Source organism: Bubalus bubalis, chromosome 11 (assembly GCF_019923935.1).
Source record: "Bubalus bubalis isolate 160015118507 breed Murrah chromosome 11, NDDB_SH_1, whole genome shotgun sequence".
In the NCBI taxonomy this organism is placed as follows: Eukaryota; Metazoa; Chordata; class Mammalia; order Artiodactyla; family Bovidae; genus Bubalus; species Bubalus bubalis.
In genome coordinates this window covers 23,900,446-23,914,963 of record NC_059167.1, presented here as the reverse complement: position 1 = coordinate 23,914,963, position 14,518 = coordinate 23,900,446, and the positions used below count along the sequence as shown (strand labels likewise).

The 14,518-nt window shown below is 53.3% G+C and overlaps 1 protein-coding gene across 4 annotated transcripts in view; it reads left to right on the top strand.

Moving 5' to 3' along the window:
• PLEKHH1 (pleckstrin homology, MyTH4 and FERM domain containing H1) overlaps nt 1–14,518 on the top strand; it is a 57,478-nt gene that overhangs the window by 39,702 nt on the left and 3,258 nt on the right. For all 4 annotated transcript variants that reach the window (XM_025295306.3, XM_025295307.3, XM_006056180.4 and 1 more), the window contains exons 12-28: nt 967–1,077; nt 2,290–2,376; nt 2,678–2,839; nt 3,940–4,020; nt 4,332–4,514; nt 4,916–5,024; nt 5,831–5,943; nt 6,547–6,723; nt 7,064–7,161; nt 7,638–7,815; nt 8,496–8,651; nt 9,693–9,793; nt 10,771–10,912; nt 12,002–12,144; nt 12,255–12,384; nt 13,955–14,041; nt 14,299–14,445. In XM_025295306.3, the coding sequence (XP_025151091.3) occupies nt 967–1,077; nt 2,290–2,376; nt 2,678–2,839; nt 3,940–4,020; nt 4,332–4,514; nt 4,916–5,024; nt 5,831–5,943; nt 6,547–6,723; nt 7,064–7,161; nt 7,638–7,815; nt 8,496–8,651; nt 9,693–9,793; nt 10,771–10,912; nt 12,002–12,144; nt 12,255–12,384; nt 13,955–14,041; nt 14,299–14,445 (2,205 nt within the window). The remainder of the gene's footprint in view (nt 1–966; nt 1,078–2,289; nt 2,377–2,677; nt 2,840–3,939; nt 4,021–4,331; nt 4,515–4,915; nt 5,025–5,830; nt 5,944–6,546; nt 6,724–7,063; nt 7,162–7,637; nt 7,816–8,495; nt 8,652–9,692; nt 9,794–10,770; nt 10,913–12,001; nt 12,145–12,254; nt 12,385–13,954; nt 14,042–14,298; nt 14,446–14,518) is intronic.

The following is a 14,518-nucleotide window of genomic DNA, read 5'->3' as shown; positions in this document are numbered from 1 at the left end:
CGGAGCCAAGGCAGGGCTGGGTGGGAGCGGACCGCCAGTACGAGGCCCAGGCAGCAGCTGTGGGGTCCCTGGGACTGGCGAAGGGACAGCGGGGCCTGGGGGCTGCCACTGATGATGTGAGGCCTCGGGGAGTGGGCAGGGGGTATGCAGTTAGGAGGTCAGGTGCACTCAGACCCCATCGTTATGGCCCAGGGGGCCCAGTGGGGCAGGAGGAGTTTACACATGTTGCCTCTTTAGCGCCACGCTGACCCGGGGATGCTGAGCGCTAACAATGTATTTATTGAGTTCTTACTGTGCCGGGCACCATGCTCAGGGCTTTGCATGCTGTGTCTCATTTGTCCTCACAGTCATCTCAGGCTTATTACCCCACCTCGCGGATGAGAAGCCTGAGGCTCAGGTGTGCTGTTGTGCTCCAGAGCCGGCAGTGAATCCAGGTGGCTCATTCCCCAGCCCTTGCTCCACACCCCTGTGCTGCCCTGTCTTGTCTTTCCCTCCCCCTCCACAGACTCTCCTTCCCCACTCAGCTCATGTTCCCCAAACTCTTCTCTCACTGTTCCTTGCTGCCTGGAATGGCCTCCTTCCTCCTCTGGGCTCATCTCGAAGGAAAGGCTGATTTCCTTTCAAGGCTGGTTCAGGTATGGCTCCTGCTGGAAGCCTCCCCTGGCCAGCCTCTCGCTTGTACAGCCCCTGATCCACCACCTCCTCACGGTCATGTGTTGTCTCCCCCTGCCAGCGGGACCACCCATGCTTTATGACTTCTCTCTGCACCCTTAGCCGGGCAGTTCCCTGAAAACACACGTTGTTGCTGTAGTCGCTAAGTCATGTCTGACACACACAGTAGATACTCAGTAATTTGTTTTAATTGATGACAAAGCAGTGATTCTGCTGGGCCCTTTTGGCCTGTGTAATGTCCAGGAACCCCAGTGATTTTTCCCCTTCTTGCTCTGCACCCCTCCACTCCTGCAGGAGTCACTGGAGAAGTCGGGCTACTTGCTGAAAATGGGGAGCCGGGTGAAGACGTGGAAGAGGCGCTGGTTTGTGCTGAGACAGGGACAGATCATGTACTACAAGTCTCCGGTGAGACCTTCCTTCCCTGGACAGTAGGCAAAAGTACCCACCCCAGCCCCAGAACTGCATGAGGAACTGGAAGCCGGGCAGAGGGCGAAGGTCTGGCAGGTGGAAGAGGCAGCCTGGGCAGGTTCCTAAGGCTCTGAGCCCCACATGGGACCAGGAGTGAAATCAAGTCCTGAGCAGTCAAGGGCACTTCTAGACCGCTTGGCTTGGTGATTTCTTTTTCCTTCGGAAGCTGAGTTCTTCTTATGCCTGGTCCTGTAAATGAGCTATTCCTAGGCTGCCCTCATGTGATCTGGGCTAACAGGGAGGCTTGTTTCCTCCTCCATCTCCTTCTAACGCTGTTTGGAATTAGGGAGCCTTAGGATCCTGGGACCTAGGAGAAGGCAATGGCACCCCACTCCAGTACTCTTGCCTGGAAAATCCCATGGATGGAGGAGCCTGGTAGGCTGTGGCCCATGGGGTCGCTAAGAGTCGGACACGACTGAGCGACTTCGCTTTCACTTTTCGCTTTCATGCACTGGAGAAGGAAATGGCAACCCACTCCAGTGTTCTTGTCTGGAGAATCCCAGGGACGGGGAAGCCTCATGGGCTGCCGTCTATGGGGTCGCACAGAGTTGGACACGACTGAAGTGATTTAGCAGCAGCAGCAGGATCCTGGGACCTAGTTTGGCAGGATCTCCCTGGAGAACCAATGTTAATGTTTTTTTTATTTAAAAATTTTTTTCAATGTTAATGTTTTAAAGAAGGTGAAAAGGCCTGTCTCTTGTGCAACTCCAGTTGATTGTTAGTGCATGCCTTGAGCACCATGTTAAGGATTCTGGGCCTGTACCACTCAATGAGTAGGCATGCTCTGATTGATTAATAATGTCTGGAAAGGGTACTGGTGACATACAGGCCGCCTGTTGATGACACTTGCTATAAAATATAGAGTAGAAGGAATTTAAGGGCTTAGAGCTCAGGAATGACGTAGTGGCTTCTTACCCAATTTTTAAAAAGGTCCAAGCTATACTTTTGAGGCCTGGATCAGCAGGACCCATGTCTCTAATCATTGCTCCATTTACTTAGAACCAAGATCCAGAACAAGTTACCCGTCATACCGCAGCCCAGGAACGCTTGGGAGTCCCTTTCCCCTTTGTGACCTGGAATAAGATCGGAGGGGAAACGGTGTGCTCTGGGAAGGCTCCAACCTCTTTCCCCTCCTTCCTTTCTTTACAGAGTGATGTCATCCGGAAACCGCAAGGCCAAGTGGAACTAAACTCCCGTTGCCAGATTGTTCGAGGGGAAGGTGCACAGACATTCCAGGTGAGCATGGTCCTGGCAGTTGGTGTTTTAGATAGAAGAGGTGCTGGGTTAGGATGTGGCTCCCATGAAAACAAAGATGGGGCAAGATGAGCGTGTATGGAAGACATGACACTGACATTTGCGTCGCTCCTCATTTGTGGGTTTGAGGAAGGAAGAGGAGGCAGGATGTGAGATGGAGTGAAGTGGGAGAGATATGGAGAAGAGGAAGACAAGAAGGAAGGCCCGGTGGGCCAGAGTTCTGTGCCACCTCATAGCCGGGCCCGTTTTTCCATCCTCCTCTCCCCACCCCCTCACCCCCCAGCTCATCTCTGAGAAGAAGACCTACTACCTGACGGCTGACTCGCCCAGCCTGCTGGAGGAGTGGATCCGTGTCCTGCAGAGCCTGCTGAAGGTCCAGGCCATTGGGCCTCCAGCCGTGCCTCAGGGGGGCACCAAGCCCACCGTGAAGGGCTGGCTGACCAAGGTATGGGTGGGGGGATGGGGGAGGCATGTGGGCCTCCTGAGAGTCAGGGGAGCCACGAGTGAGTCCTGGGGGTGGCGGGTCCCCTCCTGACACAGCTTTCTGCAGAGGGTTCCTCACATTGGTTACCTGTGGTCTGAGCCACATAAGGTGATGGTGAATGACTCTCTGGAAAAATAGGGATCAACGTTGTTAGAGCAACAGCTGTTCTCAAGTCAGAGGGGGGGAAACGAATGTCTTGGACCCATTTTGAGGTCATTAGAAGTTGCCCCCACTGCTGCTTTGTACCCACCACAGCTCAGTATGAATAGAGGGAAGCTGTGACCTCAGTGAGGCAGGCGTGGCCAAAGATTCATAATATCTCAGGCTGCCCTAAAGATGTTTTTTGATTTTTTTTTTTTTTAAGCCGTGCCACTTGGCATGCAAGATCCTAATTCCCTGACCAGGGATCAACCCCAGTGCCCTCTGTAGCGGAAGCTCAGAGTCTTAACCACTGGGCCACCAGGGAAATCCCTAAAGACATTTTAATTAGGGCCTTTCTGGTTGCAGGGAGCTGAGAAGCACTTGTTGACCCCCAGGGAGGGAGGTTAACAGGGAAGCACAGTAACTAGGCCAGGACACTGTCAGGAGTGATACGTGAGAAGCTCCATGCTTGGGGTGCTCCCTCTGCCTTCCTGTTCAGTCTGGGTTCACAGCCCTCTCCTCTGCTCGGGTGCAGTGTTTTTATACTTCATGATTACATTTGCCCAAGGGCTTCAGCCCACGGTGGCCCTGCCCTCCCAACTCTAGTCCTTGCTGACTAGCAAGTTCTTCTTGTGGTCATATTCCTGGGACAGGACATCTGGTTGGCCAGGTTGACCTTTTAATGGCAGTTCATATGAGGGTGAATGGGGGTGTCGTGGCCATGGACCCTTGCTGTGAAAGGGCTGGTTCCATTAGTCGAGAATCTGGGTAGCATCTGAGTTTGACCTGGAATTGACCTAAGGGTCTGAGTTGAACCAGGGGTTTTGAGATCTGTCTCCTCGTGGCTTCTCTTTGCCAGTCCCAGATTTACTTCTGGGGTCATCTGATTCTGATAATGCTGGCTCACTTCTGACCTGCAGGTCAAGCATGGCCACTCCAAGCTGGTCTGGTGTGCTCTTGTTGGGAGAACCTTCTACTACTATCGAAGCCATGAGGACAAGGTACTTCCTGGCCTCCCAATAGCTTCCCCCACTCCGCATTCCTGTGGCTCCGTGTCCTGATGGAAGGCCCCACCCCAAACCCTATAACCAGTACAAAGCTAGTGGCCCTCTTTTGAGTGTGTGACCAGTGTGCAAGGCCCACAGGTTGTTTTTGTGTGGCGTGTCTGTGCTCCTCCAGGCCTGTCTCCCCTTCCCCATCCTGTCATCCATCCACCTCCTTGATCCCCAGCCCTATAAGCCCCGAGGTTCAGAGAGAGGAGATTCCTCCATCCCTGCCAGCCCTCCCATTCATGCAAGGCTCCTGTCTGCAGCGACCCCTGGGCCGTCTGCCTGTGCGGGACTCGCGCATAGAGGAAGTAGACCGATCCTGTGACTCAGACGAGGACTATGAGGCTGGAGGAACCCGGCAGTTGCTGTCCTCCCACTACACGCTGGTGATCCACCCCCCGGAGCACAGCCCCACCTACCTCCTCATTGGCACCAAGCATGAAAAGGTGAGGGAGGGGCTGGGCCTCTGTGGCAAAGCTCAAACCTTTGATTCTCATCTTCCTTCCTTCTTCCCTGAGATTCCAAAAATTCAAATTTATTTTCCTCCTAGACATGTTGGCAACTCGTATTTCCTGATTGGGAATATTCCTTGTTCTGGGTTCATTCCCAGCGACCAACATCTCTTCACTGGGGCCATGAGATGGAGGGGACCACAAGCTTAGGAACTTAGGTTCATATTCATTCAATCCCAAGACTTTCCTCTTAGAGACCAGTGGCCTCAGCTTGTGCCAACCAAGCAGGCTGAGCATCACCCTGGACTTGGCCCCTTCAGGGAAGCTCCCTTGGAGGTCCTGCCTCCATTCTCTCCCAGCCCAGCCCCATCAGCTGGCTTTCTGTCCTCTTCCAGGATACGTGGCTTTACCACCTCACGGTGGCTGCAGGTGGTAGCAGTGCCAAGGTGGGCACTGCCTATGAGCAGCTCATTGGAAAGCTGATGGATGGTGAAGGAGACCCAGGTAAGGCAAGGGTGGCCGTCACTGCTGGGTTGGAGGGCAGTGGCTGAGTAATTGGTGGTTGGGAACCCCAAGAAAGCACGACGGTGCCCTGAAGCTGTTTGGAAAGCATCTGAGCCACAGAAGGGCATTCGTGTCCCATGCTCCAGGGCCTTGTTTCTGGTGAGGATACTGGGGAGACCACTCAGTATCTGGGGGAGTTGTCTGGGGAGCAGACACTTGGTCAATGTTTTACTTTGTTCCCTGCAACTTTGCTGGCCAGACAGAGGGTTGAGGAAAGAAGGTGGCTGGTTAATCTGTAGTTAGAGGTGGTTAATAAATGAAGTTAGGATCAGGCTGACTTGAGCCTGGGGCATTTAGAAGTCTGTATTTTGCTGCTGATTCTCAGGACCCTAAGGACCTAAGGGCTCCCAGCACACACACTGCTCCACTGCTGCTTCAGGGCTTGTTTGTTCCAGGCTGATACACATTCCTCTATCCAGACCTGACGCTGCGATGAGGGGGCCTCCCTTGCACACACGCGCGCACACACACACACACTTACAGATGCCCACGCCTTGCACACTCACTCCTACTGCAGCCCCATGAGCAAAGCAGCCTTCCTGTAAGCTGTGCTTCTGAGTGTGCTGAATAAATGCAGCGCACACCTGCCCAGCCCACGCTCTGTGGGTGTAAACGCAGCACAACCCGTGTGTCCAGACTGAAAGCCCTGTCTTCCCTGCAGATCAGAGTGGGGGTGGGGGTGGGGGGGGGCGCGTTCCCTGCACACTTCTGACTGCCGCTGCTCTCTGGTGCTGTGCTCCGGGCAGACTCCCCCCTCTGGAGGCACCCCATGCTGTGCTACAGCAAAGACGGGCTGTACACCTCCCTCACCACCCTGCCCTCCGAGGCCCTGCAGACGGAAGCTGTCAAGCTCTTCAAGGTAAAGTGGGAGCTGAGCCCAGGCCCACAGACTGGCAGTTGGCACCCTTGCCCTGCATCTCGGCTCTGGCCAGAGCAGTTCTGCTCGCTGTGGTGATGGAGACCCAGGCAGTTTAGGCGGTAGCTTACGGAGGGATCTGAAGAGGATGGGAGACAGTCCCTCAGGGTTCCCACCGTGTCCTTTATGGGGAAGATACTGGAAGCTCTGGGATGTCACCCCTGGGCCCTTGAAATGAAGAGCTGCCGTCCTCCTGGAGTGCACAGTGGGAAGGGGCAGGTTTCTGTTGCTTCTGGACCTGAGAGGTTCTGGCCTATTTTGGATGTTCTTTGTTCCCCTCTGAATATTCTATCTTTTTAAAAAATGAATATGTCTTGTTTATGTAACGGGAATATTTAAAGAAGGAAAGATCCTCTCCCAAAGTAGCCATCTCAGAAAGCATAGATATTCTCAAGCAGTAATGATGCTCCCTCTGAGAAAGCGCTGTCTGCAGTGAACCGGGGCCTCCCTTGAGCTCTCGGGGTTGAGGGGGGACAGGCCAGTCTGTCCCAGCCACAGAGGACAGTCGTCAAGGAACCGCCCGAGCCTGCCGTCATCTCCCTGCAGTCCTGCCAGCTCTTCATCAACGTGCCCGTGGAAGCCGCCTCGGTGGACTACCACGTGTCTCTGGCGCAGACGGCACTGCAGGTCTGCCTGGTTCACCCCGAGCTACAGAGCGAGATCTACTGCCAACTCATGAAGCAGACCAGCTGCCGCCCACCACAGAAGTACTCCCTCATGCAGGTGGGCGTCCCTGGGGCAGAACAGCCGTGGGCCAGGGCTGCCCAGGAGGTGGGAAAAGTGGAAGGAGGTGACTGGGCACATATCCTCCGAGCCTGGCGGCCAGCAGGCAGCCTCGGGGCACAAAGCTGTCCCGCTGTCTTCTCTGTGCCCCTCCTGGATGTCCACACACAGATTGCCTGACTGCAGTTTTGGATGGAGCCTGGCCAAGCTGGCCCTCCCGGTGCCCACAGGAGGTTGGGGGCTGTGGTTTGGAGGGGCTGCTGAAGGCTCTGCAGCTCAGGACCGTGAGGGCGGTGGCGTGCAGACCCAGCACTCACCCTGCACTTCCTTCCCCACTCAGTGCTGGCAGCTCCTGGCTCTGTGCGCCCCCCTCTTCCTGCCTCAGCACCACTTCCTCTGGTATGTCAAGCAGCAGCTCCAGCGCCATGCGGATCCCAGGTGAGATAGCGCCCCTCTGGCGTTACTGACAGGCGTGATCGAGAGGGATGCTGAGGGAGACCAGGATGAATCAGATCGCCCCTGCTCCCTGGGATTTGTGTGGTGGCCGTGGAGACTTTGCCCATCGGCACATACACTGATAGGCACATGGCGATCTGGGCACTCTGGGCTCCTCTACATGCCAGTCCACGTAGGCATGGGTATTTTGTGGGGGCTTTCATGTGAAGCTACAGTGCCCCCACACCCCCATATTTTCATTCTCTGTTGCCATGGTTTTGGGCTCCTGCAGAAAATAGCCATGCCAGCAGCCTGCAGCAAATAGACCCCGAAAGACAAAGTAACACCCCAGACCCGTCTTTGGGGCTCCTATCACAGCCTCCCAGCTGCAGGTTCAGTCCTACAGGTTATGTGTCGGTAGGGAGCCGGGAGTGAGTGGATTCCCCAGGGTTCCTTTTTCCCTTCACCTGTCTTTTTAGAAACGAAACTGGTCAGTACGCCACGTACTGCCAGCGGGCGGTGGAGCGGACGCTGCAGACTGGGGAGCGGGAGGCCAGGCCGTCGCGCATGGAGGTGGTGTCCATCCTGTTGCGGAACCCCTTCCACCACTCCCTGCCCTTCAGCATCCCTGTGCACTTCGCCAATGGGACCTACCAGGTGACCAGGCTGCCACGATCCCTGAGCTGAGTCTTCTCATGTCACTGACCCAGAGGAGAACACTTTTGGGCCAGAGGGTGCTGAGCCTCCATAGGCCCAGCAGATCATAATAGGAAGACCAGCTGAAGCACAGGCCTGGGGTTTAGAGGGCGAGCGGGGCCATTTGCGCCAGTGTGGACGGAGGAAGGGGCTGGAATCTCAGAAGTGCTTCAGTGTTCGGGGCCTGGGAGGTGGATCTTTTGAACCCAGTGCACGAACAGGGAAGCTGAGACACTGACCAAGAGGGTGGCCTGGGAAAGGGCCCCCCAGAAGCATTTATAGCACGTGGGACTGCAGTTCACTGTGGGCAGGCCCCTCCCCTAGGCACTCACCACTCCACATGGAAACCAGCTTCCTTTGGCCTTTGCAATCGCCCTTTCAGACTCCTGGTAGCTCAGCCTGCAATGTAGGAGACTTAGGTTTGATCCCTGGGTTGGGAAAATCCCCTGGAGAAGGAAATGGCAACCCACTCCAGCATCCTTGCCTGGAAAATTCCATGAACAGAGGAGCCTGGTGGACTACAGTCCATGGGGCTGCGAAGAGTCGGACACAACTAAGCGACTTTCACTTCACTTGCTTCTTTCAGTCACGCCTTTCCACCTCCTGGGCCCTGACCCCTCCACTGGCCTCTCTCCCGGCAGGTGGTGGGTTTTGACGGCTCCTCCACCGTGGACGAGTTCCTCCAGCGGCTAAACCAGGAGACGGGCATGAGGAAGTCCTCCCATTCAGGCTTTGCCCTATTCACGGACGACCCTGCTGGCAGGGACCTGGAACACTGCCTGCAGGGGAGCGTCAAGGTGATGGCCCCACCCCCAAGCCAACTGAGTCCCTGCTGCGCCACCTTGGCCTTCAGGATTTTGTGTTCCCAACCTGTTGGAGACTAGCCCAAGGCATTCCCCCAGGCCAGCATTTCTGTGCCATCCTAAAATGAGCCCATACAGATAGAGTTGTCTCTGCCCTTGTCTCTGGAGAGATTTCCACATCCCTCCCTCCCTCGAGAGGCTTTTCAGCTTCCAGGGGAAAAGCTGCCTCTCAGCTCAGTGTTGGAAGGACAGGGAGGCGCTTATCAGCATCAGCCTGACCTGGGCAGAGCCCCCTGCCAGTTCCATACACACACGCACAGACAGACAACTGTATGCTGGACCCAGCAGATGTTGTGTTGCTGGCCACTCACTCTTACCTCAACTGCCAAGGCCCACTGTGCTTACAGGTTCCATCATAAAGAGGTAGATCCTTATGGTACCTCTGCATGGACTTTGAGTGGGATTCAAGCCCTGTGTTGCATTAGGGTCTGGGGTTAGAGCTGCAGGGCATGCTGGCTGTTGGTGGGAATGTGCTGGAGCAGTTGATAAGGATGAGGGTTTGGCTTCAGTGTCTGCTTTCTCTATGGTGACAGGACAAAGGCTTCTATAGTCTTTTACCATTGCCTGGAAAAACTATGCCATGTACCTTCTTTGGAAAAGCCTGGCGTCTGTGAGGCTTTGTTACATAGGAGGCCTCTGGTAATACTTGTTGAAGAGGAGAATGGCGGCTGGTGGAAGCAAAGTGGAGCTGGTGATAAGGGGCCATGTTTTTTGACTGGGGCCACCATGGGAGGTGGCCTCAGATGTTAAGGCAGTGGGGGGCAGTGTTCCACAGTTTGCTGCCCACACTGCACGCAGAGCTCCACCTCTGTCTGTAAGGAAGTCACTGGCACCCTGGGTCCCGGGAGCATGAAGCCTTCTCAGGTCAGCCTCCGGATGGAGAACGATCATTCTGCTCTGCCTGGGTCCAGGCATGACTGGCCCTTCTTTCCCTAATCGGGAGCTTTTCTGACTTTGCTCTTTTGCATCTTGCAGATCTGTGATGCCATCTCCAAGTGGGAACAAGCCCTGAAGGAGCTGCACACCGGAAAGTCTGAGGGCGGCACACGTGTTGTGAAGCTGATTTACAAGAACAGGTCCTGAGGGCTGCTGAGGCGGGCACCGAGCATGAGGGCTGCTGCTGGGGTGCAGCTCCTCACTTTTTCACTGGAGGCCTGTCATTCACAGATAGGCCCACTGATATAACACTGCCTACTGGTCATTAGCTGGGGGCCCAGGCTGGCTCTGCTGTTCTCTGTGAGACCCTGGACAGCTCAGGCTTTTGGTCCCTGTACTGTATCTACACACTCACACATGCATGCAAACACAACACACATACACCCCTGACCACCAGCCAACTTCCTCGGGTGGCTACATGTGCTAGCTTAAGAGAGGAAGATTTTGAGCCCTGGATATTTAAGGCTAAAGAATAAATTGCTCCTGTACCAATTCCAGGAAATACAGGAGCCATCCTGACTTTATATCACTTTGAGTAAGAAATTTTCATCTCAGATATGTCTCCAGGCAAATAATTTCCATTAGTCTCTTGGAATCTTAACTCATCCAGTTCCCTAATGAACTGTGAAAAAGGGGCTTCCCAGGTGGCGCTGTGGTAAAGAACCTGCCTGCCAATGCAAGATACCACGGGTTCAGTCCCTGGGTTGGGAAGACCCCCTGGAGGAGGGCAAGGCAACCAAATCCAGTATTCTTGCCTGAAGAATCCCATGGACAGAGGAGCCTGGCAGGCTACAGTCCATAGGGTTGCAAAGAATCAGATACAACTAAAGCGACTTTGCATGCATGCACCAGGTACCAGCTTCCCCTCACCTAATCCAGTAAGTCTAAAGGTGAATTCAGAATTAACCACACGCTACTGTTGCTGTGAGATCTGGTGGCCCTGTATCTTCTCTGTGTCATGCTTGGTTAAATTTTCTGGAGGCAGTGGAAAACAGACTCACAAATGGTATAAAAAGAGTAGTTTCTTTCTTTGGAAATCAAGATATACAGCTGCAGAGACAGCCTCATCCGTTCGGGATTCCAGTTCAGTCCTGGCTTCTCTTTCTGTCTCCTGTAGGCTGTATTTTCGGAGTCAAGTCAAAGGCGAGACAGAGCGAGAGCGTCTGCTGCTCGCCTGCCAAACTAATGGAGAGATAGTGGCAGGGAGGTTTCCTGTCAACAAGGAGCTGGCTCTGGAGATGGCCACCCTGATGGCTCAGGTAAGGCTCTGCTCAGGAATCGGGAGGGCCAGGGGACCGTCTTGAACTCGCAGGCAGAATGCATCACATGGGGGAAAACAGAAGATTCTGCAGGTTCTGAGGTGCCAGAGAGGGTGGCCTTGCTGACTCCTTACCTAGTAGGGCACCTCACTGCAGACACTGATAGCGTGGAGCCCAGGGGCTTGTTTGAATCCAGCCACCTAACTGCTATGAGATCTTGGCCAACTTACTTTGCTTATCTATGCTTTAGTTCTCTTTTGTATTCTGAAAGCAAAAATCCCTTCCTGCCGCACCTACAGCGTTGTACTATGAGTCTTAGATAATGTATGTTGTAAAATGTGTACTCACCAGCTGTCAAACGCTGCAGTGAGAACTGGGGAAAGGAACGGGCATTCAGGCTTTGACTCTTCTTCCTGTTACCTGTAGGAGGCTGTCTTGCCAAAGGCATCTGGGATGCCTTCTTGTTTCCCCTAAGAGTCTGGGTTTATGTGCTGGAGAAGGGGAAATAATAACAGTTGATCTTTAATAAACATGTACTGAATATGCCAGAGAGAGCCCTGTGCTGAGCGTTTTATATGCATTACCCTATTTAGTTCTCATCCTTACTTTGTAGGAGAGTAAACTGAACAGAGTTTAACCTGATTGTGGTTTCGAAGCTGGTAAATGGCAGAGCTGGAATTTGAGTCAAGCATCTGACTCCCATGGCCACATTTGGAACACTGCTATACTGTAGGATCTGTAGCATCTTCCGCCCTCTATCCCATAGTTTGCGATTAGAAGCCAGAATTTCTGTAGTGTTGTCTGCCACTGATTAGCTACGTCTTTGGATAAGGCACTTAACTTCAGCTCCAAAATGAACGTTGAACTTGACAATCTTTAATATTCTTGGACCCTAAGATTTTTTTCTCTGGTGTCTGTGAAACTTGAGATAAAGGGTCTGGTCACAATAAATGCTTTTTTCCCATCCATTCCCTCCTCACCAATTAAGGAATGAAATTACGGTTTATTGTACCTCTCTCAGCAGGCCCCCACCCACACCCTATCCACACCCGATTTCCTGACTTGTCCCTCCGTGTGCTTCTATTGCAGGTCGAGTACGGGGACTTGGAGAGGCCCATCCTTCCAGGACCTGGGGGTACACCCTCTGCCAAGGCTCAGCATCACCTCCAGCAGGTCCTGGACAGGTTCTACCCAAGGCGCTACAGACACGGGGCTCCCCCTGAACAGCTGAGGTAGGCTGCAGGGTCTTGCAGGAGTCACTGTGTGGAGGGCTGCAGAGTTGGGGAAACCTCAGAGCTGCGACAGAAACTTGGCACCCTGTCTCTCTGTCCGTCCAAACCAGGCACCTGGCAGATCAGCTGACCACGAAGTGGGCGGCACTGCAAGGCTGCTCCTCTCCGGAGTGCGTCCGCATCTACCTGACAGTGGCCCGGAAATGGCCCCTCTTTGGTGCTAAGCTCTTTGCTGCTCAGGTGAGTGTGAGCGTTTCCAGTGGAAGGAGTGGTTACCATCCCATCTGGAAGCCCACCATACCATCAGAACTCCCTTAAGTTTCTCAGGGATTCCATCAGGTTTGAGCCAGTTCAGTCTGTAGCGCCCGCCTGCACACTATCGACCACTAGGGGTCGCAATCTCTCCACCCATTTCTTGCCTGCTGCAAGCTTTCCCTGGTCCAAAGCAGTTGTGACTCATTGCTTTTGGACCAGGATTATTTCTGGGTGACCCTCAACTTTCCTTTATTGACTTCTTTCCCAATCCTACCCCTGGAAAAAAAAAAAGATAGGGTCAACTAATTCACAGCAGGGTTCAGACTTGATGTGACGTCCCTCTCAAGAGTGCTTTCATTTGAAAAGAACTTTGAAAGGACGGTTAGTATCATGACCTAAACAAACACACCTCCACTGACGTGGAGTGGCCACGGGGGATGTGACTACTCAGGCAGCAGTTCATTTCTCCTGCGAAGGCCAGGTGGCCAACAGTAATTTCAGCTGGAACTCTTCTTCACTGGGTATCTGGTACGTGTGAACTTTGTACATAATCACAGAGTGTGTGGATGCGAGATCAGTGCTGGATGCTGGCTCGTGATCCTGTTCACTGAGGGTACAGATCAGACAGTAGACATTCACTCATTCATTCAACAAAGAACTGTTGAGCTCCGATATTGCGCTGGTTGTTTGCAGTTGCAAGATGTAAGCAAATCCGACACAGTCCTTGCCTTCATGGAGCTTCCTATCTAGTAGGGAAGGTCCACATTAATCAAATACTAATTCTCTCTCTCTCTCTAAATACATATATAATTTTTTTACAAGTTGTCACAGTGCCATGAAGGAAAAGTATAGGGGTGTTATAAAGGCATATAACATGGGGACCCTCTTGGCCTGGAAGGTTGGGGAAAGCTCCTGATGAAAGAGACATGTCCATCTCTGTTCCAGCTTCTGGATAGAAGAGATAGGAGATCCAGATTGCCCTCATGCAGCCCTGGCAGGGAAAATTAGTCATTCTAAGACTTGCCCACCAAATAGTCACTTTTCTCCCTGGTAGGGCCTAAAGCCTTTAAGGTTGCATTATTGTTTTCCTGATTTTTTAAAAAAAATAATCCCTAGAAAATTGGTTGAAGCAGGATGCACTGGAGCTGGGAGAAACTGGGTGGAACGCTTTCAGTTTCTGAGAGCCAGGAGAAGACAGCCTGTTCTCCATGCCTGTGACGGAACAGCCAGGGCTGGCCTCTGCTCTGCAGCAGGAAGAGTGTGCTCTGCTCTGTTTTGTAGCAGGGTAGGCTGTGGGTACTGCAAGAAAGGGATACCCTTCCCCACTCAGCGTACTTCGTAAGCGGCCAGAGCTCCAAGCCAGACGCCTCCTGCCACAAGCAGACTGTTTATTCAGTATGCTGTACAAATACCATCTTCTGTGTTTTCTAAAAGGAGAAAAAAGTTGGAAATCACTGCCTAGCAGATCCCTGGATGTGCCTTCTACTTCAGAAAGCTCTAGTGGTTCAGAATCCTAGCTGTGACTTGGTCTGATGGGATTTTCCTGTTCCCCCAGCCTGCACAGCTGTCTTCCAAGGAGAGCGCTCTGGTGTGGATTGCTGTGAATGAGGATGGAGTCAGCATCTTGGACCACAACACTATGGTATGGGAGGGTGAGGGCTGGCTCCCGGGTGGCTCCTCTCTGCACTCAGAGTCCTGAGCTGAGTGACCGTGGTTGCTCTGCCCCCACTACCCCCACCCCAAGCTCTGCTGTCTATAGTCTAGACACAGCTATAGACATTTGGATGGAGCTCTCCAAAGTGTGGCCGCTTCAGACTTCTTTCTCCTGGTCTGACAAGACTCCCAGCTCAGGAGGCAGGGGGAAAGCTACCCAGGAACTAACTGGATCGCTTCTCACAGCAACTGCACGTCACCTATCCCTACTCTTCGGTGATGACCTTCGGTGGCTGCCGAGATGACTTCATGCTTGTGATCAGATCCCTTCCAGACCAGAGCTCTGGGAAAGGCCACGTTGAGAAGTTGATCTTCCGGATGGCTGCTCCCAAGGTGGGCCTGAAAGCTGCTACAACATTTGACTCTGATCGAATATGATGAGGTGGGCTTGGAGCACAGAAAGGAA